General features: G+C 44.8%; 1 protein-coding gene across 5 annotated transcripts in view; it reads left to right on the top strand.

Moving 5' to 3' along the window:
• The window catches only part of CGNL1 (cingulin like 1), a 159,843-nt gene that overhangs the window by 122,705 nt on the left and 11,353 nt on the right, over window positions 1–25,785 (top strand). For 4 of the 5 annotated variants that reach the window (XM_058737605.1, XM_058737604.1, XM_058737602.1 and 1 more), the window contains exons 9-14: window positions 3,875–4,081; window positions 5,314–5,418; window positions 10,482–10,634; window positions 11,536–11,706; window positions 16,206–16,367; window positions 19,192–19,281. In XM_058737605.1, the coding sequence (XP_058593588.1) occupies window positions 3,875–4,081; window positions 5,314–5,418; window positions 10,482–10,634; window positions 11,536–11,706; window positions 16,206–16,367; window positions 19,192–19,281 (888 nt within the window). The remainder of the gene's footprint in view (window positions 1–3,874; window positions 4,082–5,313; window positions 5,419–10,481; window positions 10,635–11,535; window positions 11,707–16,205; window positions 16,368–19,191; window positions 19,282–25,785) is intronic. The other variant, XM_058737607.1, reaches the window with a different exon arrangement.

The following is a 25,785-nucleotide window of genomic DNA, read 5'->3' as shown; positions in this document are numbered from 1 at the left end:
GTCTCTCTAATCTTGTTATGACATACAGGACTTAAGATCAAAGAATCACCTAAACATCAAAACACAACACAAGGTCCTTTATCTAGTATGGTTCCAGTAACTTCAGTGAGGTCAGCAGTACTTTGTCTCCAGTGATCTCTGCATAGGTCCTTACCAGCTCTGGGCTCAGTAGAGTTCTGCCTTTGCCAACATTCCTGAGATACAAACTTAAGCATTTGGAAAAGACACATAGATCAAAGTTCAGAGTTGGAAGGGGGGCTTTTGGAGATCCTCTAGACCAATTTCATTTTCTTCACTGGGAAGTCGTGTAGAAGAACTTGCATGTAAGACCTGCCTTGAACAAAGGGATATGCAGGGAATTAGGTATGGTTTCAGGAAAAGGAAGTTTGAGTCCTATGGGCTTGATATAACATAGGGGACTGTGTGTGTGGGCAGGGACAGGGATGGGTTCCAGAAAGGTTTACCAACAGAGGCTTAAGGTAAATTTATTTGTAAACATACTATGGTCTACCACACTATGAAGACAGGAGAAAAACATACTTTACAGATAGTCAAAACAAGACTAAGTGTCTCCACCCATTCAGGCTCCCTGGAGTCCCACTCAGCTTGTGTTACTGAAAGCTAGGACTGGAGCAGACCCCTGCCAGCCAGCCATAAACCGAGTGATTAACTTGCCTGGCCTCCCTGCAAGTAAGTTCTCAGAACTCAGGATGTGCCTCCACCGCTTGCAGACAGAATACCAAGTCCTAAACAAAACACCACAACAAAGGGTCCTTTATCTAACAGGTCAGGACGCCAGTTAGTTCTGAATTCAGGTTCAGCGAGATCTGGTTATCAGTGGTCTTGTTCTTGATGAGATTTCTGGGTGAACAAAGGAGCATTGACTGCATGAGCCCGTTCTTTGCTTTACCAGATTTAGGCAGGTATCTCCAGCCTGCTCTTTCCTCGCACTTGTGCCTCGGCCGACCTCAGACCACTGAGGTAAACCCCTCATCTCTCCCCTCCATCCCAACTCCGCATCCAAGTTTCCTTTGTCTTTTGTTCCTCTTTGAATTGGCTGTGTTGAGATATAATTTGTATGACATATGATTCACCTGTTTAAAGTGCACGATCCAGTAGTTTTTAGTGTGTGCCTAGAGTTGTACATCCAACACGACTGTCATTTTCAGGGAACATTTTCATCACCCTCAGCCCCAATCAACCACTGATCTACTTTCTGTCTCTATAGATTTGCCTAGTGTGGGCATGTTGTATAAATGTCAGCATGTGGGCTTTTGTGACTGGCTGCTTTCACTTAGCATAATGTTGTTCAATATTCATCCATGTTGTAGCATGGCTCAGTACGTCATTCGTTTTGGAGCCAGTGCATGGTATGGATACACCCCATTTTGTTTGCCCATTCATCAGTTGATGGACAGCTAGGTTGTTTCCACTCTTAGGCTATCAAGAATAATGTTGCTCTGAGGTTTTGTGCAAGTTTTTGTGTGGCCGTAGGTTTTCATTTCCCTTAGGTATAAACTTAAGGGTGGAATCTCTGGGTCGTATAACTCTGTTCTACATTTTAAGGAACTCCGAAACTGTTTTCCAAAGTGGCTGCACCATTTCACATTCCCACTAGCAATGTATAAGGGTTCCAGTTTCTCTCCAGCCTCCCCAACAGTGGCTATCATCTGTCTTTCTGATGACAGCCATCCTAGTGAGTGTGAAGTGGCACCTCGTTGTGGTTTTGATTTGCGTTTCCCTGATAACTAATGATGTCGAGCATCTTTTTATGTGCTTATAGGACTTTTGTAGACCTTCTTTGGAAGGAGGTCCAGATCCTTTACCTATTTTTAAATTGGGTTATCTATCTTTTTATTATTGAGCTGAAGAATGTTTTATATATTTTAGATATGGGTCCATTATCAGATACATGCTTTATAACTATGTTCTTTCATTCTGTGGGTTGTCTTTTCACCTTCTTGATGGTATCATTGGCAACACCAAAGTGTTTAGTTTTGATGAAGTCCAGTTTACCTATTTTTGTTGTTGTTGTTACTCGTGCTTTTCATGTTGCATCTAAAACTCTGCCTAACCAAGGTGACAAATATTTGTTACTCCTGTTTTCTTTTAAGAATTTTGTTTTTGAAATGTTACATTTAGGTCTGTGATCCGTTTTGAGTTCATTGTGTGTACTATGTAAGGAATGGGTGTCAATTATGTAAGGAACAGGTGTGAAATCATCTCTTTGCATGTGAGTACCCATTTGTCCCAGCACCCTTTGTTGAAGACTGTTCTTTGTCCATTGAATTTTCTTGGTGCCCTCATTGAAAATCAGTTGACTGTAAATGTTGGGTTTATTTTGGGGCTCTCAATTCTATTGCATTGTATATGTATCCTTATGCCAGTGCCACACTGTCCTGATAACTGTCTCTTTGTAGTCTCATGTTTATTGGGAAAGTTAGGGCAGGAATGAGCAGTCTAGACTTTTCTTTCTCCTTCCCCATCTGGCCAGTTATTGGATTCGTTGGTTCCTTCCTCAGGCTTTCAACCACACTTTATTTCTCCTTGTTCATCTTGCTGGTTTCAGTAGGAGAGGATATCCACGTAATCCTGAGAAGTCCCAGCTGTTGGGCACTTTACTTTTCTCCTTAGCAATGCAAGCTAACCATGTTCTGACTCAGTAGCTTGGCTGTGATGGTCTTTCCAAGATGTATGGAATTAAACTTTTGGGTTGTGAAAAGATGCTTTGGTTTCTGAAATGCTCTAATTGGTTCAGTGCAGGCTAATACAGCTTATTGTACTGTTACAAGATTTAAAGATATTTCTGTAAGGCTACGCAAGTAAGCAAGCAATTCCGGCACATAGTTCTCCCAAGTGGGCCATGACATAGCCTTCGAAGCCACAGCTTGCCCTCCCTGGGCCTTCCATTCCTTGCAGGCATCTGCAGCGCTGTGTTGTGAGCACTAGATTTGCTGACATTGGCGTCTTTGTAGTAGTGGAGAGATGGAAGGCAAGAGATCTTCTGGGAGAAGTGGAATTCTGGACAAGGCCACTTATCATCACTTTGTGTTGCTGAGCCAAAAAAGAAAAAGCCCATGCAACATCTGGAACTAACAATAACCACACTGTAATTGTCACCATGCCTTTCTGTTATGAATTTTGTGCAGCACGAGCTCATTTTCAGAAGATTGTGCCTAGAGCTTGCACCAGGAGCTGTATCATAATTTAAGTGAATTTTAATTTCCATTTTGTATTGGACATTAAAAAAAAAAAAATCTATAAACAGAAAGCATCCTTCATCCAGAACTCTTGTTAAGGGGCCCTGCACGTGGTGAGAGGTCAGGGACATGAACTCAGCAGAAGGCAGTGGTTACAAGAACAGGTTCTGGATTCAGTCTGCCCGAATGCACTTCCTCCTAAGTGAACTTGGACAAGTTCCTTATCTACCCAAGTCTCAGTTTCTTTGTCTGTAAAATAGTGATAAGAATAGTACCCACCTCCTAGAGCTGTTAAAAGCTTGAAATCCCATGTCAAAGACTTAATACAGGCAAGGGTTGACAACATTTTTCTGTGAAGAGCTAGGTGGTAAATATTGTAGGTTTGCAGCATCAGAGGCCTTTCCTTCAGGCATCTGCCACTCACTCTGCTGTTGTAACGTGAAAGCTGCCAGAGACTGTGTGCTCACCAGTGGGCGTGGCGATGCTCCAATAACACTTTATGTTTAATAACAGGTGGCATGCTGGATTTGGCCTCCAAGCTATAGCGTGTCGTTCCCCGGCTTAGCACGGTGCCTGGCGCATAGAGGGTTTTTAATAAATGTCCTCCCTGCTCCAGGCTGGGGACTGCCCCTTGACAGTGGGTCCCATGTTCACTTGCTACATGTTTTTAACAGAATGTTGAGGTCCTAGCCAGTCGGAGCAACACTTCAGAGCAGAGCCAGCTGGGGGCTGAAATGCACGTGAAGGCACTGCAGGAGGAGAATGAGAAGCTGCGGAGAAGCATCGAAGAGCTGGAGCAGACTATCGCTCGGCTTCAGAGGCAGATTGCTGACATGAAACGCGACGAGGCCAAAGCGAAGGAAATGCTCAAGAAATGCGAGGTAAGGCTCGCTGGGCCCCAAGCCCGGGTTTGGCAGCTGCGGAAACTTCTTTTCTCCTGTGTCAGTGGTTTTCGGAAGTGCAAGGGGATTTATTAGCATAATTCAGTAGGAAAGATGGAGGCAGTCGTGAATAAGTCCTCTCTGCAAGCTACTTTTCTTGTTCCCTGTGGGTGGTAAACATGGGAGACGGACTTCGCCGAAGGTCAGGGCTGATGAAGTCAGGGTCCCCACTCACCCAGACATCAGGCACACTCAACCTTTTGACACTGAACAGAGGATTTTAAATGTCTGAAAGGCCATCCTAATACCACCATTGAACCCGGTCACTCATGACTATGTTTTCTTTTTGAACACTTAGTTGATGGATTTTGAAGTTGCACAGGTTTTAACAAACCAACGGTCTGGTTTGCCAGATATCTAGAAGCGGGCGGCTCTTGGCAAGAGACATGTTACCAATGGCAGTGAGAGCTGGCACTGAAAAGAGAGGACAGGGGCACCTGGGTGGCTCAGTCAGTTAAGCATCTGACTCTTGGTTTCGGCTCAGGTCATGATCTCGCGGTTGGTGAGTTTGAGCTCTAAATAAATGAACTTAAAAAAAAGTAAAAGAGAGGACAAAAGAAATGTAAAGGGAGATGTATTCCAACAGGGGCTTCCAAAATGGTCATTTGTCAGAATCAGCTGGAAGCCTTTTCCAAAACTCTGTGTGCCTGCGTCCATTCAATACCTGCTGTTTCTGAAGCTCCAAGGGTGAGGCCCGATATTTGTATTTTCAGTCAAATGATTCGGATATTCACATCTGGCTAAGTAGGTAACCGCAGATGGTCACACATCTAAGAACATAACTGTTGTGGGACAGCTGGGTGGCTCAGTCGGTTAAGCAACCAACTTCAGCTCGGGTCATGATCTCACCGTTTGTGGGTTCAAGCCCCGCGTCAGGCCCTGTGCTGACAGTTCAGAGCTTGGATCCTCCTTCAGATTCTGTGTCTCCTCTCTCTGCTCCCCCCCTGTTCAGGATGTGCCTCTTTCTCTCTCTCAAAAATAAATAAATATTAAAAAAAAAAACAAAACAAACATAACTGTTGTGAACTACCGTGGGCCTGTGGCTGGCACATTGTGACCACAGCCACTGCTGGCTGTGTCCTCAGATGTCTCTTGTGTTCCTTCCATGCCACTGAGTCAACTTTATAGGCATAGCACACATCTAAATGCACACTGACCCTGTTTCATCGTAGAGAGAAGCCCAACAATTAGAGGAGGCCCTTGTGCATGCAAGAAAGGAAGAAAGAGAATCCACATCAGCCAGAAGGACCCTGGAGAATGAGCTGGAAGATGCTCAGGTAAACACAGAGCTGTTGTCTTTATTCCTCATACAGGAAGCCTGAGAAGCAAAATTGGAGAGTCATGTACAGACTGCCATTGGTCCCCTTCACTCTCCGACAGCCTCGAGTGGGTAGAGGCCAGGGATGCTACCTAACATCCTTGCAAAGCAGAGGACGACCCCCACAACAATGAATTATCTGGCTGAGGTTGAGAAACCTCGGTATAGACATTAAAGAACTTGACAGCTTTCCAAAGATAAAATATGAATTGTGTGAGAAGGCCGGCAGGATTGGTCCCCAAGGCAGTGTGGAGTCAGCTCTCTGGCAGAAGTCAATTTCCTTTCTCCTTTGGGCAAATAGACTCCATAGAGTACAGTCCTTCAGGACGACTATTAAAAGGAGCAGGAGGAAGTCCGTTTTTTTGAAATGAGATAGCTATCTGTATTCAAAATCAGTAGATTCTTAGAAAATTAGGTTTTCCCATTTGAAAGTTAGAAAGATAGTTGGAAGTACATTCTAAAAAAAACAAAGAACCAAATCCTGCACTAAAGTTCTAAAATGACTTTGCACAGCGACCTCAGTGTGAACCAGATAGGTCCTTTACCTGCTCTCGGGTTCGTTCAGGCACCAAGGGTTCCTCAGGCAGTTTCTGAGGATTCAAAAGCCAGTGATTTTGAGCAGTTTGTCAAAAAGGAGATTGTTAACGTTTTCCATTAGGACCCACTTGTCAACGAGGGTAGGTGGGGAAGGGGCATATGAAAAGTGACAAAGCAGTCAGGGTTCAGATTTATAAATCTGCCTGATGCCTCATTGCAGCTTTCCTTTCCATATACAGCTCCCCCTCTCAGGGGGCAGAGAGGAACCTGCTGTAACTAGGATTCACTGAGGTCAGCCGTCACCCCCAGATCAGTGGTCTGTGCCTTCTCTCCAGCCTTGCACAGAGACTGTGTTTTTGCAAACAGTAAAGCCCTCTTTTCTTCTGAGTCTGGTGTCTGACTGTCCTCACCGTGGCCTTCTTTCTTTCAGTTGAGATCTTTGTTACAAACCCTTGTTAGGTTAATTTTGCATGGAATACGGATTCACCGTGCTGCTGTTAAAGGCCTGTGCTGACTACACACCTGACCCCGAAGCACAGGGTGCGAATCTGTGAGCTGGTTGGGGACGGGAAGAGAGAAAAAGCATATTTTCTCTACAGGATCAAAAATCTGCACCTTCCTGTCCTGTCATATCCACCCTGAATGCTGGGTGCAGCTGTTACAGACTCCTGTCTTTATCATCTTTTGGTCAAACCATTAAGTTTCACAGCTGTGAATCTGCAGCTCAGGGTTAATTCGCAGAGAGAGCAGATGATAGCCTCGGGGCCTAAAGATCTTCTTGTAATCCCCACCCACCCCAACCTCCAGATCTCTGGCCTTGCCTTGGAAATTCTCCCTGACGTGTTGCTTTTGTTCAGGCCTGTTTCCCCAGGGGCGTTGGGATGGTGGGAACTGGAAATGGCAGGCGCAGCCAGTGCGCCACCTGGCAAAAATGCTCAGAAAGGCCCAACAGTCTCACCTTCCTTATCTCAGCTGGTCTCAGAAGCAAAGTGCGCCATCACTTTGTTTTCTCTAAAACCAGGAACCAGACACCCAGCTCCTGTGGTTCTGTAACTTTCTGCACGCCTCTCTTTCCTAAGCTGGCAACGGAAAGGGAACTTACCCTTCAAGGAAGAGGAAAGAGTAACTGGGTCCCACCCCCCGCCCCCCCCCCCCCCCCACACATAGTATTTTGTATTTCGAAGGCTTTGTGCTTTTAGCAATCCGTGGCTCTTCATGATTGAGAAATGTATCTCTTCACATAGTAGCTGAAGACTGTGTGAACTTAGGTCTGATTTTATTAAGAGTCAGAAGGTGGCAGTGGGTCGTAAAATGCCGCAGTTTGTCGGCTCGGCCCCTCCTGCTTGGGGTGGGATGTGCTGTTGTGCAAATCTACGTGAGCTGCATTCGGCAGCGATGTCTAGGTTTCCCCTGAGAAATGGCTTCTGCAGGTGGAGAAGTAAAGAGACCTTTTCTGGAGAAGCCACAGTTCTCTCCTTCGGGGGGTGGATCATGGTATGGATTCCGTATGCCTTCACCTCCCACTCTGTTGGACTTGTGTGCATCAAGATGACAGAGGGGAAAAGCCCCAGTGCTCCTGCTATTCCAGTCCCCAGTTACTGTGTGGCAAGATACCGCTTAGGGCCTACTCAGTCTTGTGTCCCCACGGAGGCTGTGTGAGGACAATAGTTTATATCTGTACAGTGCTTACAGTTTATAAGCTGCTCTCACATGCAGTAACTCGGGCATCCTGAAAACACTCCCGAGAAGTGTTTTCAAGAGTTCAGATTTGCAAACGCTTAACTGCAGCTTTTCTTTCCGAATACAGCTTCCCCCTCCTCAGGGGCAGAGAGGAACGTGCTTGTACTAGGATTCACTCAGGTCAGCCGTAACTCAGGGGCTGTCACCCCAGCTTCCGTCTGATTAAGCCTGTCATTCCTGTAAGCCCATAAGCTCACTTGCACTTGCTTATTGTTAATATGGACGAATAGGGGTCTTAGTCATATTAGGAAAAGGCTCTGTGTCCATTGACAGAGAGTGGTTTTCAAGCTCAAGGGTGTTACTTTACATTCACTAACTTGGTGCTTTGGATTCCCCTCACTGATCATTTTGTTCCCAATTTTGGTCCCTGTATTAGTTAATGGGCTCTCATTGCTGGTCTTGGAAATTCAGTCACTGTAGCAACAGCATTTCACTCCTCTGACTGCATATTGGGAAGTTAGCTTCTTTTCATGTGGATTCTGAACAGGTTTTCTCAGTAATGATGTATTGGAATACATTTCTTGAAGAAATGAGGAGGCAGAACATTGTTCTAAACTTTAAAGTATGTTAGAATTATCTGGGTAACTTATAAATCTAAATTTGGGGGTCCCAGTCTAAGAAAAACTGTGATTCCATCCCAAGGGGCTAGAATCCGCATTTAAGGCAAAGAATACTCTGTCCTTACTTGTGATTCTGATACAAGACGTCTTTAGACAACTTTTGGGGGTAGGTATTAATTTTCAACCACTGTGCTTTTATCTTATGCCTAATTGTGAATCTGGACTATGAGACATACCCAGACAGAAGACCTATTGCTTGCCTTGACAGATCTCACTACCTTGCAATGGAGCAATCTATAAGAAATATTTTTTAAATAATTGGGCAAAACTGTTCTTCCAAGCAGATGTGTGTGTGTTGGGGTGGGGAGTGCAGGATTTTGGCCAGGCCCCAGGCCCAGAGTGGGTGAGTCTGGTGTCTCCAGTGGCACAGGAGATCAGGGCCAGGCAGGGAGCCCTGCCCGAGCCAAGGGTGAAGCAGAAATGCATACACCATATGGAGGTTGGATGGAGCCAGGGCTGGCTTGTCTGCTGGCCTGGAGCCTCCAGGATTGGGATCCAGGAGTTGGAAAAGAGAGGCTGGGGGGTCTGTAGAGGCGTGCATTGAGTTGGATCCCACAGAAAGCCATTGATGTCACTCTGTATTGCTTGTTTTTCAGGAATTTACATTATTGACAGTTTTCTCCCACACATGGAACCCTACCTCGCTTGCCTTACCCTGTGTGCTCCCCTTTGCCCCTAATACCACTAAATCAACCACAGACACAAATCCCAGGAGGTGACCCTCTTTCTGGTATGTGCCCAGTTGGACTGTGGTGGGACATACTCCTGCTAATTGCCCCACACTGAACTTCTGATTACCTTCCTTTTACCACCTTCTTTTCTCCCAACAGCTTTTGTTGACCTTGGTTTACCGCGGCAATTAACTTTAGCGGCCCAGCTGTGTTGGCTGGTTCTCGGAGTACAGTTAACCTGACTGAGTGGAGGGGCCAGAAGGCCTCCATGGGTGGCTTTTTGGCCCCAGGTCACAGGGTTGGCCAGCTGCATGGTTGGCTATACTTTGCAAACCAGGAGTGCCCAAAACGATTTGGGAGTGTTTTCAAGATGCCTGAATTGGTGCATATGACAGAAGCTTGTAAACTGTTAAGCATTGTATGAATATAAACCATTGTCCTTACACAGTGTCTACATGGACACAAGATACAGTTCCTAAGCAGTACCTATATTAACCCACATTCAGCCCTCAGGACCCGATAACATTTTCCAGATGATTCAGCCCACATCTGGGTCATGCTGTTCCCTTCTGAGCTGTGCGCCTTCTTGCTATCGTTGCACTAATGGCCTTAACATTCAGCCATCTTTCTAAGATATTTTAGGATTTTGTTTTAGAATTGCATGTTCTTACAAAAAGAATGTCAGGCTATGCGACTGGGTGAGGTGAGAGCTTCAGGGGGGATCCCAGGGCAAACAGTGCCCTCAGGATAGTTTCATTTTATGGTACGTACCAGGATTTGGTGCTGAATCACTGAATAACACTGCACTTTTCTAAGTACTGCCTTTTCCATTGAACACCTTCTGCTCATCAAGTTTATCCACCTGTGGATTGCCACATTCCCTTTTCTTCTGTGTATGAGTCCAACCCACGATTCTGTTGACTACAACTTCCTCTACCCACATGAACTCTTGACCTATGGGACAATGTTCTCTTTCCTCATAGATTGATTTTTAGCTATTTTAACTGTAAGAGTCATTAACAGAGCAGATTCTAGAACATGAAGTATAATGCTGTATAGCACAGGATGTAAATTGCCACATTGTTTTAGGTTTGTTTGATGTATATCTTTACCTCAGTTTTCAAGCATGAACTTGAAAATGCCGTGTTTTCAGACACTGTCCTTAATTGCTACCCCCAGCAGCCTTGACCATTTTCTATATTTCTATAATAAATCCTTTGTCTGCCCCTTTATTCTCAAGTGTGTTTTTGGCTAAGTCAACTTCACATTTGGGTTCCCAAATTTCAGAACCAACAATGTCCTTGTGTCTTCTGATGGCTTTATTCCTTTTCCTTATCACTGATGTAGCAGGTCTGATTACTTTGTAGTGTGGCTGCAGAATTCCCTCTGCCACCTGTCCCTTTGGCTGACATGATAGGTAGGTGACAGCCCTATACTTTGCTTGCTGTCTGCAGAGAAATCTGAATCGGGCCACCCAGGAGCAGAAGCAGTTGTCTGAGAAGCTTAAAGATGAGACAGAGCAGAAGGAGCAGTTAAGGAGACTAAAGAATGAGATGGAGAATGAGCGATGGCACCTGGATAAGACCATTGAGAAACTGCAGAAGGAGGTGAGGGGCAGGGGAGGGAGAGGTGTGGGCAGAACACCATTGGGACCCAGTGCCCTTGGAGGGCCTGGTGGGAGCTAAGGAAACCTGTACTTAGTCTAAGCACAAATGTGTCAGATTCCCAGATTCACTGAAGCAGCTCTTCGGCCTTGTTGAGAATCCCAGTTAAAGGGAAACTGGTCTAGAAAATACCCTCTGGAATCTGGGCCCAGCTCCTCTCAACAATTACCCAAAGGAGCCTGGCATGTAAGTGCAGACTTCACAGGTGTTACCTGAATCACAATCTCTGTGTCTGCGTCCATCTTTTTTGTCCAGGAGCGTGAAAGACAGTTCCAAACGCCAGTAGTTGCTACTTGTCTTCTCAGCTCATCTCTGCCCCAGAGTACCCAGAAGGAGAAGGGCACAAAGCTGACTGGCTTCCCCACATTCTAGGAGCCAACAGGAGTGCCTGTCGTTTTCTGATAACCTGCTATGTACCAGTCACTTTACTAGCTATTTTGTAACTAGAAATCTATACGTATTGTTTTAATTCTGACAGCAACCCTGTAGGATAGATAACTGTGATTCTGGTATTTCCAACGAGGACGAGGACACCACCGAGGCCCAGAGAGGTTTAAGTACATGTCCCAGTTATGTAGCTGGTATGTGGCAAAGCAAGGACATGACTAAGGTCTATATATTGAGCTGCAAAGGGTGTGCTTGTTCACCCCTCCATGCTGCCTCCAAGTTAGAGGTGACTGAGCCTGGACAGCCCATGACAAGGTTCTCTGCACAGTCTTTGGGGGAGGTTGTCAAAGAAAGAAGAGGAGATGTGTGTTCTGTGTTTAGATGGGACCCAGACTTCGCTCTCTGGCCCCAGATGGGGCATCACAGGGTAGGCTCACATCCATGTCACCCCTTCCAGATGGCTGACATTGTCGAGGTGTCCCGCATATCAACCCTGGAGCTCCAGAACCAGCTGGATGAGTATAAGGAGAAAAATCGCAGGGAGCTTGCAGAAATGCAAAGGCAGTTGAAGGAGAAAACCCTAGAGGCTGAAAAGTCACGTCTGACTGCCATGAAACTGCAGGATGAGGTAATGACTGGCTGGATCAGTTCCTGGTTTACCCCTTAGTCAAACTATCCTCAGAGACTGCTTTTAAACCTTTCTAGGAGAGACTTGGGGTAGATCTTAAGACGGCATTTGTGCTTGATTCTTCAGTGTTAACCCTTAGGATACATGGGGCAAATGGCATTCTAAGACACAAAGTCCTAGGGCCTCTGACATAACTTGAATGTGGCCATCTTCTTGATTAATTCAAGATTTTCTGCCTCAACTGTTTAGCTGCTATTTGTGGAGCACGAGTGGTGTACCCAGCTGTGCCCAAATGATTCCTGTGTATTAATATTTTAATCATAGAGCAAGTATTATAGTAAACAATCACTTTTTGCCATTCATTTAGAAAATATAGACTTTTATTAGGGTGGTTGGGGTAGACAAGAGCTTCAGAACAACAATGGGTGGAGACAAAAAGAAATCCTCAGGAATTTATGAGTACTGAAATTATTAAAACATTTTTAGCTTTATATTTAGGAATAATAGAGCAAAGTAACTCAAATGTTAGCTCCCTTCAGTCTTGACTCGTAAAGAACTAAGAAAAAGGGAATGTTTTTGATTATTTTAATGGAAAGCTGAAGGCTCTAAAATACAAGTACAGCGTCTGCTGATTTCTCGCTGTGCCTCTTGCCAGCTGGATGACCTTGAGCAAGTTACCCCCAATTTTCTGAGCATCTCCTCTTTCCTCTTTAAAAGTATACAAAATAATGATCATTTCGTAATGAAATGAGATAACACATGAAGCTATAGAGTAGAGGCTTTGCATGTCCTGGACACTAATGTTAAGGTTTTTTTTAATTCCAAGACTTGCTTTTTTTTCACAAGCAGTGCCAAGATTCCACAGGAAAACAAGATTTTCTTTAAAAAACAAACTTTTAATGTCTTTGATGATCAAAGAAATGTTACCCATGAGTCAGTGCTATAACCGTGTGAGAGAATAATGGATATTTATTACAGACCTCTAGAACACTTCTGAAAGGACCCTGATAACAGGTCCCCTCAGCTTCAGCATCATATGATACAGGACTCCACAGATCATTGAAATTAGCATAGTGACATCACAGTTCTCTTCGGCATTAAAAAAAAAAAAAGTCATTTGCATTTCTATGGCAAATGGGAGGGGAGATTCAGATTATTTGGTGTCTTAACACCAACAACCACATGGTGTGCTGTTTTGATTTTGGAAAAATCAGTGTCACACTGACCCCTGCAAAGTGCTTCCTGTTAACTCTCTGTGTAACGGTTATTGTTCTGCTAGAATCTTTGGATTGGAAGGAACTTTAGAGATCCTCTAGTTAGATGAGGCAACTGAGATCCAGAAAGATTCGTTAAGGCCAGCAGGAGACCTATACTGTTCATAAAAGAGCAGTAATTCAAAAGAGGATTTCTTTTTTTTTTTTTTTTTTAAGAGCTCTTGCCCTTGTCCTGGGCTCCAACTTCTTATTTTTTTTAACATTTTATTTATTTTTGAGGGAGACAGAATGTGAGCAGGGGAGGGGCAGAGGGAGAGGGAGACACAGAATCCGAAGCAGGTTCCAGGCTCTGAGCTGTCAGCACAGAGCCCGATGCGGGGCTCGAACTCATGAGTCGTGAGATCAGGACCTGAGCTGAAGTCGGACACTTAACCGACTGAGCCACCCAGGTGCCCCCAAAAGAGGATTTCTTAGGGTGAAAGCAAAGATGGCCCTTCTTAGATTTTTCTCTGTGGTGTAACCCTATGAGACACTGTTTCCATGTAAATGGCAGAAACACACACCTCATCATTCAGGAAGGAAACTGCAGTCAGATACTGCCCTGCATTAAGCTATGGAAATCAGTGGAGTTGTTTAAAACAAAAGTGAATAAACAGGCTAGGGTCACTCTGGATCCTTGAAAAGCTTAAGCTGCACTCTTCACTGCCCCTAAGCCTGTGTTTCGGTTGAGCTGAGTTAAAACTGTCCATTAACAAAAAAGTGGTTTATCCTCAGGGCCACAGCACTGCCTTCTTCGCTTTAAGAGAAATAGATGTTTTACATATTTTGCCTTTGGTGTGGATCTAGGAAGTTCTGATGAAGGTAATCTTTAGAGAATTAAGACTCAGAATTCACTATTCAGTTTATTTTCTAAATCCCACTTAGTGAAGGGCAGTTCTGACTACTTAAAGGTAACACTAGTGGGTTCAAAAGTTACTTGCTTACTTGTGATTCTAGACACTATATGTATTTTCTGGTGCATATTTGTATTGAGTACTCTTAGTTTGACATAGCCCTTGCAAGACGTCAGGAGGGACATACTGGGCATTAGAAGACAGGAATGTGCTGGGCAGTGGGAAGGGTATCAAGAAGGGAGTGTGGGCTGTGCATTGGTTTGTCAGTCTTTCTGACCCTCAAACTTCTTTTCGGGTATTAATCTCATTTGATTCTCATCTTAGCTCTTTAAGGTAGGTTTTATGATAATCCCATATTACAAATAAGGAAACTGAGTCACAGAGGTTTTTTTGTAATTTAAAACTTTATTTTGGAGAGATTTAAAAACAATTTTTTTTCACTGTTTATTTTTGAGAGAGAGAGAATGCAAGCAGGGGAGAGGCAGAGAGAGAGAGGGAGACACAGAATCTGAAGTAGGCTCCAGACTCTGAGCTGTCAGCACAGAACCTGACATGGAGCTCAAACCCACAGACCGTGAGATCATGATCTGAACCAAAGTTGGACATTTAACTGACTGAGCTACCCAGGTGCCCCTGGAGAGGTTTTTTTTTTAATGCTCTATAGTATAGTATCTAAAGAATATTCCATCATTGTTTTTCCTTGGGATGATTCTCCCCTTGTGCTCTGGTTCAGTTACCACCAAGCCAGATGAAAGTCTGTAACTGGAGAGATCTTCCTCAAGGCTATGCTGTTGTCATAGAAAGGTCCGGTGTTCCGATCAGCCTCCACGACAGGAACCCATTCCCTTAGGTCTTTCCACTGGACTTCTGAAACTAGGCCAACCTGCTGGGCTGCCCCAAAGACCATCTTTGAGGCTTCCCCAACTCTCTATGAAAATACCCTCAAAGGATGCTGGTTTGTTTTTTTTTTTTAATTAAATTTTTTTCTTAACGTTTATTTTTGAGAGGGGGAGAGAGAGTGCACGCGTGCCCGCGTGCCCACGTGCAATTGGGAGAGGGGCAGAGAGAGAGGGAGACACAGAATCTAAAGCAGGCTCCAGGCTCTGAGCTGTCAGCACAGAGTCCACTGCGGGGCTCGAACTCACAAGCTATGAGATCATGACCTGAGGCTGAAGTCAGAAGCTTAACTGACTGAGCCACCCAGGCACCCCCAAAGGATGCTCTGCTTTTTTTTTTTTTTTTTTTTTTTTTTAATTTTGTTAACGTTTATTTATTTTTGAGACAGAGAGAGACAGAGCATGAACGGGGGAGGGTCAGAGAGAGGGAGACACAGAATCTGAAACAGGCTCCAGGCTCTGAGCTGTCAGCACAGAGCCCGACGCAGGGCTCGAACTCACGGACTGCGAGATCATGACCTGAGCTGAAGTCGGCCGCTTAACCGACTGAGCCACCCAGGCGCCCCTGGATGCTCTTCTTTAATGGAGTTTGCCACTCACTGTCATATACTCTCTGAAGGAAATAAACCCCTGGTGTAGTTATTCCTAAGACTGCTTTCACCCCAGCTCCAAGAGGGAAGGAAGTTGGAAACAAAACAGATAACCTTTGTCTTCACTGAATCAATCCACACAGATGTGTAAGGAACACCTACTGTGTGCTGAGGTGGCTGGTTCCCTCAGGGAGCTTCCAGAGAAGTAGAAAACATGGACAGCCCCTTGTGTATGAATCTCTTTGTGGCACGTTTTTCAAAGCCTTTAGTTCAGTGCCACCTTGTGGATGAAAAAAACACTGTAAATTATGACAGCTTATACAAGATTTTCTTCTAGAGGCAGAGGTTTTCACCTAATACTGCGCATTTATATTATTAGATTTTGTGTCTGTAGGTTGTTTTGGGGTCATTAGTTCAGTTATTATTTTCCCCTGATTTTGACCCTCCACTGAGATGATGCCGGTACAGGTGGGTAATAAATTGCACTCTAGGAAGCACTTACCTAGTTCAGTGACTTTCAAGTGTTTTTGGCTATGACCTATGTGGTAAGAAATACATCTCGCATCGCAACCCAGTAATAGGTACGTCCATACAAATATATGAATATCTGGCACAAAGGTTTCACAAAGCAATATCTGCTTGTACTGCTCTACTCTGATATTTTCTGTTACACTTAATTTCAAGATGCTAACCAACATCTACTACATTGAATTTAGAACCCAAGGGTTCTAAATTGTAGCTAGAGGAAGAGGAAACTGAGACCCAGAGGGAGTTGGAGCTTGCTCAGGGTCTTCTGATCTCCAGTACGTGGGCATCCCCTGATCACCGCTGGGGTCAGCCTCTGCAGTGTCCAAATGCTGTCCAGGTGCTCCTGATGCAGCCCAGATAACTGCCCACTCCTTCTAGATGCATCTGATGGAGGAAGAGTTACGGGACCACCAGAGAGCTCAGGATGAAGCACTTACAAAAAGGCAACTTCTGGAGCAGACCCTGAAGGACCTGGAGTATGAGCTGGAGGCCAAGAGTCACCTCAAAGATGACCGAAGCAGACTCGTCAAGCAGATGGAGGTCTGTAGGCCGCGTGAGTGTGAGCTGGGGCCTATGGAGGGTGAGCATGGGACACAAGAGAAGCCATGCACACCTAAGCCTTTGGTTTTTACTTTCTGGAACAGCCAGACCTTTGTAGTCATTTCTCGATTTGAGGAAGAAGCTGGTAGTTGGTAGACGCATAGGACATCAGAGCTGAAAGGAATGATGGAAACAGTGCCCTCGTTGTCTTCAAGAGGAAACAAAACAGAGCCCCAAAGAGGCCAGGTGACTTTACATAAGGGCACACAGACGGAGCATTTCCTGTTGATTGCTTTGGAGATGCTTCCCACTGTAGAAGAGGTAGGACGGCTGCACATCTAAAGAGGGGCTGAGCTGTGCCTTGCACCCACACTGCCTGACTGCTGGCTCTCACTTGCCTCACCACATGGCTCCATTCCTGTTCCTGACTCTGGCCCGTTTTTTCTGACAGATGATCCACCTTGCCCAAGCTAGTGGCAAACTTTGTGGCTCAATTCTTGTTTGGATACACTGTATGTACATAACCCAAGACAGTAGGTCAGGATGTGCTCACTGGAATCGCCAGCTGGAGGTGATCAGTTCACAGGGTGAAAACACAACACGGCAGATAAGTGTGAATCAAGGACTAGAATATGAACATGAGCAGGCTACCGAGCATGACAGGAGGGACCTTAACGTCAGTCTCCCTGAGCCTGTAAAACAGAGTAATGCTCAAGAACAAAACCAGCCCCAAATCACAACAACCCCCCAACACACACACACACCCACATCTCAATGGAGTTTAGAGAGAGAAAGAGAATCAGCCCCACACCAAGGGGAGAAGTTAAAATTGTCAAGGTTTTGATAAAAGTGCTTAAGGACAGAGAGAGATAGTTTGAACTTAAAACCCATGGAATTTTTTATTTGATTTTGCAAATAAAGAGAAATAACTTTTAAAACCTCTAAGAGACTTAGTAGCAATTTTTATCTAGGGAGTGATGTTTCAACAATTAAAGATTTTATTAGATGGGCCCTTGTTAGAGGCTGGAATAACCTGGTTACAGTTCTGTTGTTCTTTTGTAGGATTGCTGTGTATTTTGCTGTTGTCCTCGTTCTGATCTCATTAGAGGGGCTCATTTTAAGGAAAGCTAAGGTCAACCTGGTTAACTAGGAAGTGACTTTTCAAGGACCTAAACAATCTGGTTAAAAGCAGGCTAAAGCCTCATCAGGCAGTGGTGTAAGAACCTTTGGTGTAGTGGCCCCCTGAATGCTCCTGGTGGGTTTTGAATTGTACAGATTTTAGGCAGGAACCTAAAGAACCTAAAGAACCGTGTGAGGAGGTGCTTTTACCTAAACACTGGGGTGTCATCTTCTAGAATGTTCTGACTAAAACCTTTTGCCAACTCCAGGTCTAGAGGCAGTGACATAGCTGGGCCTCACTCTCCCCTGTGCAGTGGTTTAGTTATTTCTCCATTAGTTACAGGACTAGTAGCTCTCAAGGGCCTACCTCTGTGACGCACATGGGAGGCATGTCTCCTCCCCTGATAGGCGGCTGGCAGGACTGTCTTGCTGGGACTAATATCTTTCCTGTTCCTTTGCTGCATTTAGCAAGTTAATTCTTGGGATTCCAGGGCTTTCTCAACAATTGGGCGTTTTCTTTAGACTCAGAAACTCAGAGGCTGTTTTATGTAAACACAGCACTTGTGGACCCTTGGTGATTTCTGACAAAGGCAGAACCGTCCCTGGAGGAGTCAGGAACCACTGAACAAACACGGGGCTTGGTGCGGAACCCAGCTCTCCCTTCCAGATTGGACTTTGGGACTCTCAGCCTCCGGGGAGGGAGCTTTCTAGGTTTCCGAAAGACTTTGTTCACCAACAGGGAAGGCATTCACAGACATTTACTCATTCGCATGAGTTCTGTGAGTCTTATTTTTGGCATTTACAGAGGCGTCCATAGCTTGTCAGCCAACTTTGACAATTGCAGAGACAGTGTTTACGTACAGATGCTACAGACTCATGTTTAAAAACTCACCATGCTAATTGCTTTTTAGCGTGCGTGGCTCTGAGTTAACCCAGACATATGACAAATTGGCTAGTGACAGGAGAAACATGTGCGCAAACCCCACAAGCAGAGTGGTTTGTGTTAGAAGCCTCTTTTTTCGTACACATAGCTACTTCAAAATGCTTTTCTCTTAGCACTCCGTGGTGTTAAATGAAGGCCCAGCAAGGAAGAAAGAGATGACAGTTCTTCTGTAATGACTGGTTTAACAGAATGGACCACCACTGTCTCTGTGTTACTCTGGTGCAGATTTGGGACTCCACAGTGCAAAGTGCATGAGGTTCCCTAGAAGAAACAGGCAGGTGCAAAAGTATGTCATAGACTTTACTCCTGCAAGGTTTAGGAAACCCTGAGCAGCAGAGAGAGAAAAGCATTGTCCAGAGCTTGGAATATTTAGAGAAGTATGTCTTGGATGATAGCTGAGCACACACATTCCCTTTTAACAGGTAACTTGGAGATCTTAGCTTTAGGTAGATCTTAGGTAGATCTTTGATTCATGAGGGGGGGGGAAAGACATGAAGGAAACATGTTAAAATATCCCTAGTGCTTATGTTAGGGTTTGGGATAATATGTATTTTAGAAATGCACAATTACATTTTACCTTATGAAAGCAATAAAGCACAGTTTTTTGGGCATTGTGGGAAATAGACACGTCCTTTCCCCAAACGCTAAGGATCCCCTGCTTTGATCTTCCCTTGAGGTTTTCTGTCCACAGGGCAGTACTTGCCCTTAACCGGGGTCAGTGCAAGTTCCATTGGGCGTGTTTGTGTCTTCCTTCTTTCTTAGGACAAGGTGTCTCAGCTGGAGATGGAACTGGAAGAAGAAAGAAATAATTCGGATTTGCTGTCTGAGAGGATCACTCGGAGCAGGGAACAGGTACTGTGTGTAGTTGAATGATGAATGGCTTGTCCTTCGTGAAAAAGGAAATGTGAGAAGTTAAACCCACGGATTTGGCCAGAGGAGGGAAGAAAAGTTCTTGCCCTTTGGAAACGATGGAGGACTGAGTAGTCTTCCCCATAGTAAGCCACCAACACAGAGATATAACGTATAACTTAAAGCGCGCAAGGTGGAAGTTTCCAGAGTGGTTATGGGGAACAATCTACTGGCCATGATGGGCAAAGTGCTTTTAGAGCAGAGGCTCTAAGAATCATTAGTTCAACAAACAATTGCATGAAATTTTGTGGCTGACACTGTTAGTGCCATGGAAAGTGAGTGATGTGGTGCAGACTTTTCCTTTGAGAAGCAATAGAGACACCTAGGAAGCATTCACCATACAATAACAGTCCCTTCCAAGTGAATGCTTTTTGCAGTTTTCAAAGGGAAGGAATTCCCCTTATCTTTGATCTATCCGTACAGCAGCACCTGGAGATAGCAGGGGCAGTTCTCTCTGTCCTCACACCGTAGATCATAGAACTCATTTCCGAAACTACACTCCATGTAATCCCAAGGGTTCTGAATTTTTTTTCCCATTTTTTAATTAAAAAAAAGTTTAGAGTGATCACACATGGAACCATTATGGGACAGGATTCAAAATACGCAGTGGCAGTTTTGAAGAGAACCTGTATTCTCTAATCTCAGCCTTTCATTTACAAATGATACATGTGGCTGCCTGTAGAAACCTCTGAAGGGATGTACTCTCAGTGAAAACTCAGTTGTATGCTGGGCTGAACATGGTCCTGGAGAAGGTGTACGTAGACATTTGGAAAGCTCTTTGCCACTCGACTTGCTTTGGGCACCTTCTTAATTAAACAATGCAAACAAAACCTAAAAGCCTTGGATGATGCTGCGTATAATTGAGAAAAATATCTGTATAAAGGATTAAAATGAAAAATCTGAGAAAGGCAAGTTAATTTGGGCAAAATCTTTATCCAAAGCAGCACTTTCCTCAGGTCACTCACTCTTCTACTTATCCACATGCGCCACCTTTGCCCCGCCTCAGGATGCCCAAAAACTGGAGGTGCCAGTGACTGGGGACAGTGCCATTCCAAGCTGGTAGCTCCTCTTCAGAGTCAGAGGGGAATCACTGGCTTCTTCTCCATTTGCCACTGTTTCCCTACTGACAGGCTCTTTGCAAACAAGCACGACAGTCCTGCTGTTTTGCTTCTGAGAGTGAAGAACTTGCAATCCGAGGCTCCGTCCTCCCTTCCCACTGAGCTCAGATTCAGTTCTGCCTGCGTGTTCTGTGCTGTGCTGGTAGCATCCTGCTTAGGGGGCTGGCAGCCCAACCAGCCGGAGCTGCAGAAGCTCAGAGAAGACTCTCGTGAAAATCTGAAGTCCAGATGGGGAGCCCAGCCTTGACCCTTGAGCCCTCACGGGTTCTTGCTAAAGTCTGCATTTTGTTAAGTTCCTACACTGGTATAAAAGCTGCTTGGTGACATGTTCCTGCCAGCTTGGCTGAGCGGCCACATTGCCACAGGGCATTTCAGGATCTGCTGAGCATTCGTGATAACAGAAGTAGCCATGAATTTGTTTTGCTAATGCTTCTCATGATGTATTCAGGGAATGGGGGGAACGTCTGTCATCCAGTCCCTAACCAGGCAGGGAAAACAGACTCCCAGACCCCATGTTTTACACCAAAACCAAAACACAGACCCAGTGACACAGAAAGTGGTTGCCTCCCTCTGCTCAGCTGATGGCCTAAAACTAAGAACACCGATCGCTTAAATCAGTTTCTTTTGGCCCCTTCTTCCTTCTCTCACCTGAGCACGGGAGGCATAGAACTGCTGGAAAGAGCACCAGACTTTGAGTCCAGGGCCTGACTCCTGCAACAGCCCCAGGGAGCTCCAGGAAAGTCCTAGCCTCTCTGAGTGCAGTCTCTAAAGTCTATGAAAGTGAGGCTGTTTGTTCAGGAGATTCCTGGAGGCTTCTCCAAATTCTAACATTGAGGTGCCATGACTGGCTGCATATAACCAAGTCTCTGAGACACTCTTTAATTCCCCATCCTTCCCTGTGTCTGAGCTGCAAGTCTGAAGAGAGGGTTCTGCTGTCTCCAGCGTCTTTGTCCTGTTCATTCTGTTTTCCTCTTCTGTTTCCTTTCTGCGCCCTGCCCTCTCTGAGGTAGGGAGGGAAGGTGAAGCCTGGTATCTGTTTTAAGCGGAAGAGTGGAGCATCATGTTCAAATTGATGTAGGAATTGCTAAAAAACAACAGCAAAACAAAACAAAACTCCTGACTTGAAGTGTTGTCTCCTGATCCAGTGCCCAGGGCCCCTCTTCTGGCCTTTGCTGCCTCTGGATTCGTAAGGAAGCATAGTGCAGAGAAATGGGTTGACCAGATACCTGCCTCACTGGAAAACATTTAATTCTCAGTCAATGTCAAGGTTAATCTGAGCCTTTTTTTTTTTTTCCCCCTCTCCTAAAGGCTCCAAGGAAGGGTATAGTTGGTTGGATCCTGATTTCAATCTACTTACTTTAACGTCTAGGGCCATGTGCCTGTTGCCTTCCTGCCAGAATCAGAGAAAGGGGAAACTTCCAAAACTAAGATGCCTTCTTCTCTGCCCCCTCAAACCTATGACACCTCCTTAACAGGGACATCTCCTAAAGAACAGGAAATGGTGCCTGTCTCATATCTCCAAGCTGATTTATAACGTCAGCCCTGGATGCTCAGCAAACTGCTATCAGGCTCTGAAAAGAGAAGACATGGGGAATTTATACTTTTTGGGTCTTGCTCTCTCTAAATTGAAAAGGAAAAGGTTACAGCTCTTACTTAAATCCTGCATTCTTACAAGCTCCCTTTCTGAATTTCGCTTCCCCCCAAACATCTCTCATTTTTCCCCTAGTCTTAGTGGGAAGGCTTTTGTGGAAAAGCTCGGGGGAAAAAAGTTGTCCGGAAGTATCAGTAAATGGCCAACCCATTTCAGAGAATCTTAGATCTGGCAAGGACTTCCAAGTTCCTCTCCCCAGACTTCTCGTGCAGTGCACAAGAGATCTGAGGCCTAGGGCCACCCACGATCTTGCCAATTCACACAGCCAGTTAGTTGTTAGTTGCCTTAGATCTCCTGACTCCCCAGTGTTCTACCAGTGCCTGTAACGTATGACGGATACCTACCGTGTACATAAGTAGCATTTGGTGGTAAGGCTGCAAAATGATCAAAAGTGGTCCCTGTCCTTGAGTGCTGTGTTTAAAGAGATGGACCATGCCCCCAGAAATGGTAACTAACAAGAAAAAGTGCAGATACTCAATGCCAAGTGTGAGATGTAGGCAGGTAATGAGGGAAAGACCATCATAGCAGGGGTGACCATGAGAGTTCTTAGAGGAAGGCCATCATAGCAGGGAAGACCATGGGGCTAGTTTTGAAGAAAGGGTAAGATTTAGACAAACCAAGGAGTGGGAAGGGAATCCTAGATAGAATGGATGGTGTGAACAAAGATTGGGAAGTAGGATATTTGCAGTGTTTCAAGGAGCAATGAATGGACTGCTATGGCTTGATTAGGTTTCTGGTTTCCATAAGGAAATAATAGGAGATAAATTTGGAGAGGCAGGTTGAGGGTATTGAATGGACCCTATCCTGAAGGTAGTGGGGGGCCATCGAAGGTTGTGGAGCAGACAGAGAAGCTTACATAGTATTCTAGAAGGTTAATGTGATTGGGTTGGGACAGGTGAACGGGAGACCAGGAGGAAGCTCAACTGGGCTTTTTCCAGGGACAGAAAATAGGAAAGGCAGTTTTGAGATCAAACATTCTATCCTTTCCGTGTTTTTTTCCCCCTCCTCTTATGCATACATTTGACACTCAACAAGTGCTGGACACGTTATTTATGAACTCTAATAAGGCCTTTTCCATACATGCTCAGGATGTTATTTTTCAGACTGATGGATTCAGGGAATCCTAATAGAAAAGTTTTTTCAAACTTTTGGATGCTTGTGTTTTGTTTTCATATGTGGCTAACAGGAAGGAGAGGGATGAATTTAGAGCTGATAAAGTGACAGCTTATTCTATAAAACAGAGGTTTCTGTTTTTGAAACCAAATATGGGTTCACCATATGCAGGAAGGTTTCTAACTTGTAAATTGAAGGAAAATTCATTTAAATAGTGGATATTTTACTGGGTTTGGTCTGTTTAAATCCAGAGAAATCCTTTTTGCTCTCTTTCCTCCAAAACCATTTACAATAGCTGTCTTTACTGAGGATTCCCTAAGTGCTGGGCGCTGTGCCCTGTGCTGTGCATGCTTTCTGTCGCTGTTTCCAGGCCTTGTGAGTAAGTGGCCACCCAGGGTCATGAAGCTTGTAAGAGGGGAACCTAGGATTTGGCTCCAAAGCCATTGCTTCCCACTTGTTCCCATCATCCCAGCATTAGACTAAGACTGGTAAAGACCTGCCCCCTCCCCCAAATACATTTAGGGGCTCTATTCCCAAGTGAAAGATGAAGCCATGGTGTCTCTTAATACGGATGAGGGTTTATGTTCACCTGATCTTCTCTTGATTGTCCTGTGAGTCCAGAATTTACATAGTGAAAGAGGCCCAGCATTGGTTTTAAATGTGTTAGGCTGATGTTCTAGCTCACTGGGCATTGCTGTGTCATTGCTGGTGGTTGAGTACCAACAGTTAACAGTAGGGCTGGGCCTAAATGGAGAGGCATTTTCTTGTCCACAGAGGCCAAGGTAACCCAGCCTAGTGGAAAGGTGATTGATCTGACACGGGCAGCTGCCAGACAAGAGGAAAAATAACAACTGGAGAGCTTTGGGTGGCTTTATGGTCTTTCTAGGGGCTGAGTGAGGCTTTGCTGTTGCCTTGGCAACTATAGGATAAGTCCCAGTGGATAAGGTTGCAGGCCTGTGCAGTCATTCCCAGGTGGTGGGTGCCAGTCTGCTCCTCAGTCTGCACCAGGATGATGCATCCTCTAGGATATGGTACTCCTTTGTAGTCAGTGACAGAAGGATCAAAATGGGTGTTTTTTTTTTTCCTTGTAATTAAGACAATCCTACTCTCAGAACTGCTTGCTGCTGTATGGGCTGCTCCAAACCCAATGTGTATAGTTGGTTAATAATGATTTTCCTCTCTTATGATTGAGGATCTTCCTGGTATTTTTAACACCAGCCAGGAGTGTAGGTCACAAGGCCCTTTACAGCCCAGTGGTAAACATAGGTGATGGGATGAAATATTGTTATTAGCAGTCATAAATATCTTTGGCTTCTTGTTAACCTGGAGCAGCTGCTTTTAATCCTGAGCGCTGGCTCAGGTCATGGGTGCCTCTGACATAAACCCCACTGGAGTCTGATACTGTTATTTCCGATTGGAATGTTCTAGGTTTAGCATTCCTTCAGTCCAGCTGTGATAAACTGTTGCTTTCAGCTCCTGTTCTGTTTCTAATTTGATTGGAAGTTTTTATTTGGTCTATTTAATATAGTTGAAGGGTAAACAGCATATGAAGCACTAAACTTCTATAAAGAAGTATTTTCCCAGACTCAGATTTACTTCTCTAGTCCAAAGGAGGAAGCTGGCCAAGCCAGAGGCTTTTCTCTTTTCTTTTCTTTTCTTTTCTTTTCTTTTCTTTTCTTTTCTTTTCTTTTCTTTTCTTTTCTTCTCTTCTCTTCTCTTCTCTTCTCTTCTCTTCTCTTCTTTTTTCTTTTTTCTTTTTTCTTTTTTCTTTTTTCTTTTCTTTTCTCCCCTTCCCCTTTTCTTTCCTTTCCTTTCCTGCCAGTGCGGGTGAGAGGAAGAAGGATCTGATCTAGAATCTTCTCAAGTCATTGGGCCCATCCTAGAGATCACTGTATTGAGCAGAGCTAAAACCCAGCCTTGGGAGTGGCATCCGTCACTTCACATGGTATTCCTTGTATAATGCTCCACGCAGTGGATTTATTTTGGAATTTTCTGTCAGGTTGTTCTTTCTGAAGAACCGAAGAAAACTTGTCCTGCCTGCTAAAAGCCTTGGATTGCAAAAGACTTGAGAAAAATTGATGGCCCGGTCACATTAACTGTTAGGTTTTATGGTTGCACATTTGTTCCTTCCTGTTCTTTGCTCTGATTTATTTTGCATTTAATAGTGCATTTTATTAAGTGCAAATATTTTGCATTTTAATAGTCATCGTTTGAGGGGATGTGGTGAAGTATAAATACTTACTGTTTTGTTTTTGTTTTTCGGTTTTTTTGTGTGTTTGTTTGTTTTGGAGTATCACCCTTTGCCCTGGGCTCTCCAGGGAGGTCTTGAACCTGTGGAGGCCTCTGGGATGCTGACCCTCTGAGTGTTCGTTTGCACTGGGAGGCCCGTGTCCTGGTAGGACCCAGATTTTCCAGTAAGGGGCACTGAGGGAACAAGGCTTTGGGCACCGGCTGTGTCTTTAAGTTGCAGGTTTGTCTTGAACTCCCAGTCTGGGTTCAGCACTGCATGGCCCCTTGGTGGTCCTCGAGTCCCTCCCTGGCACTGTCTGCCTCACTCCTCTGTGG

The sequence above is a fragment of the Neofelis nebulosa genome, chromosome 7 (genome assembly GCF_028018385.1).
Source record: "Neofelis nebulosa isolate mNeoNeb1 chromosome 7, mNeoNeb1.pri, whole genome shotgun sequence".
NCBI lineage: Eukaryota > Metazoa > Chordata > Mammalia > Carnivora > Felidae > Neofelis > Neofelis nebulosa.
The sequence above is the reverse complement of the archived record's forward strand: the minus strand, read 5'-3'. Positions and strand labels throughout refer to the sequence as shown.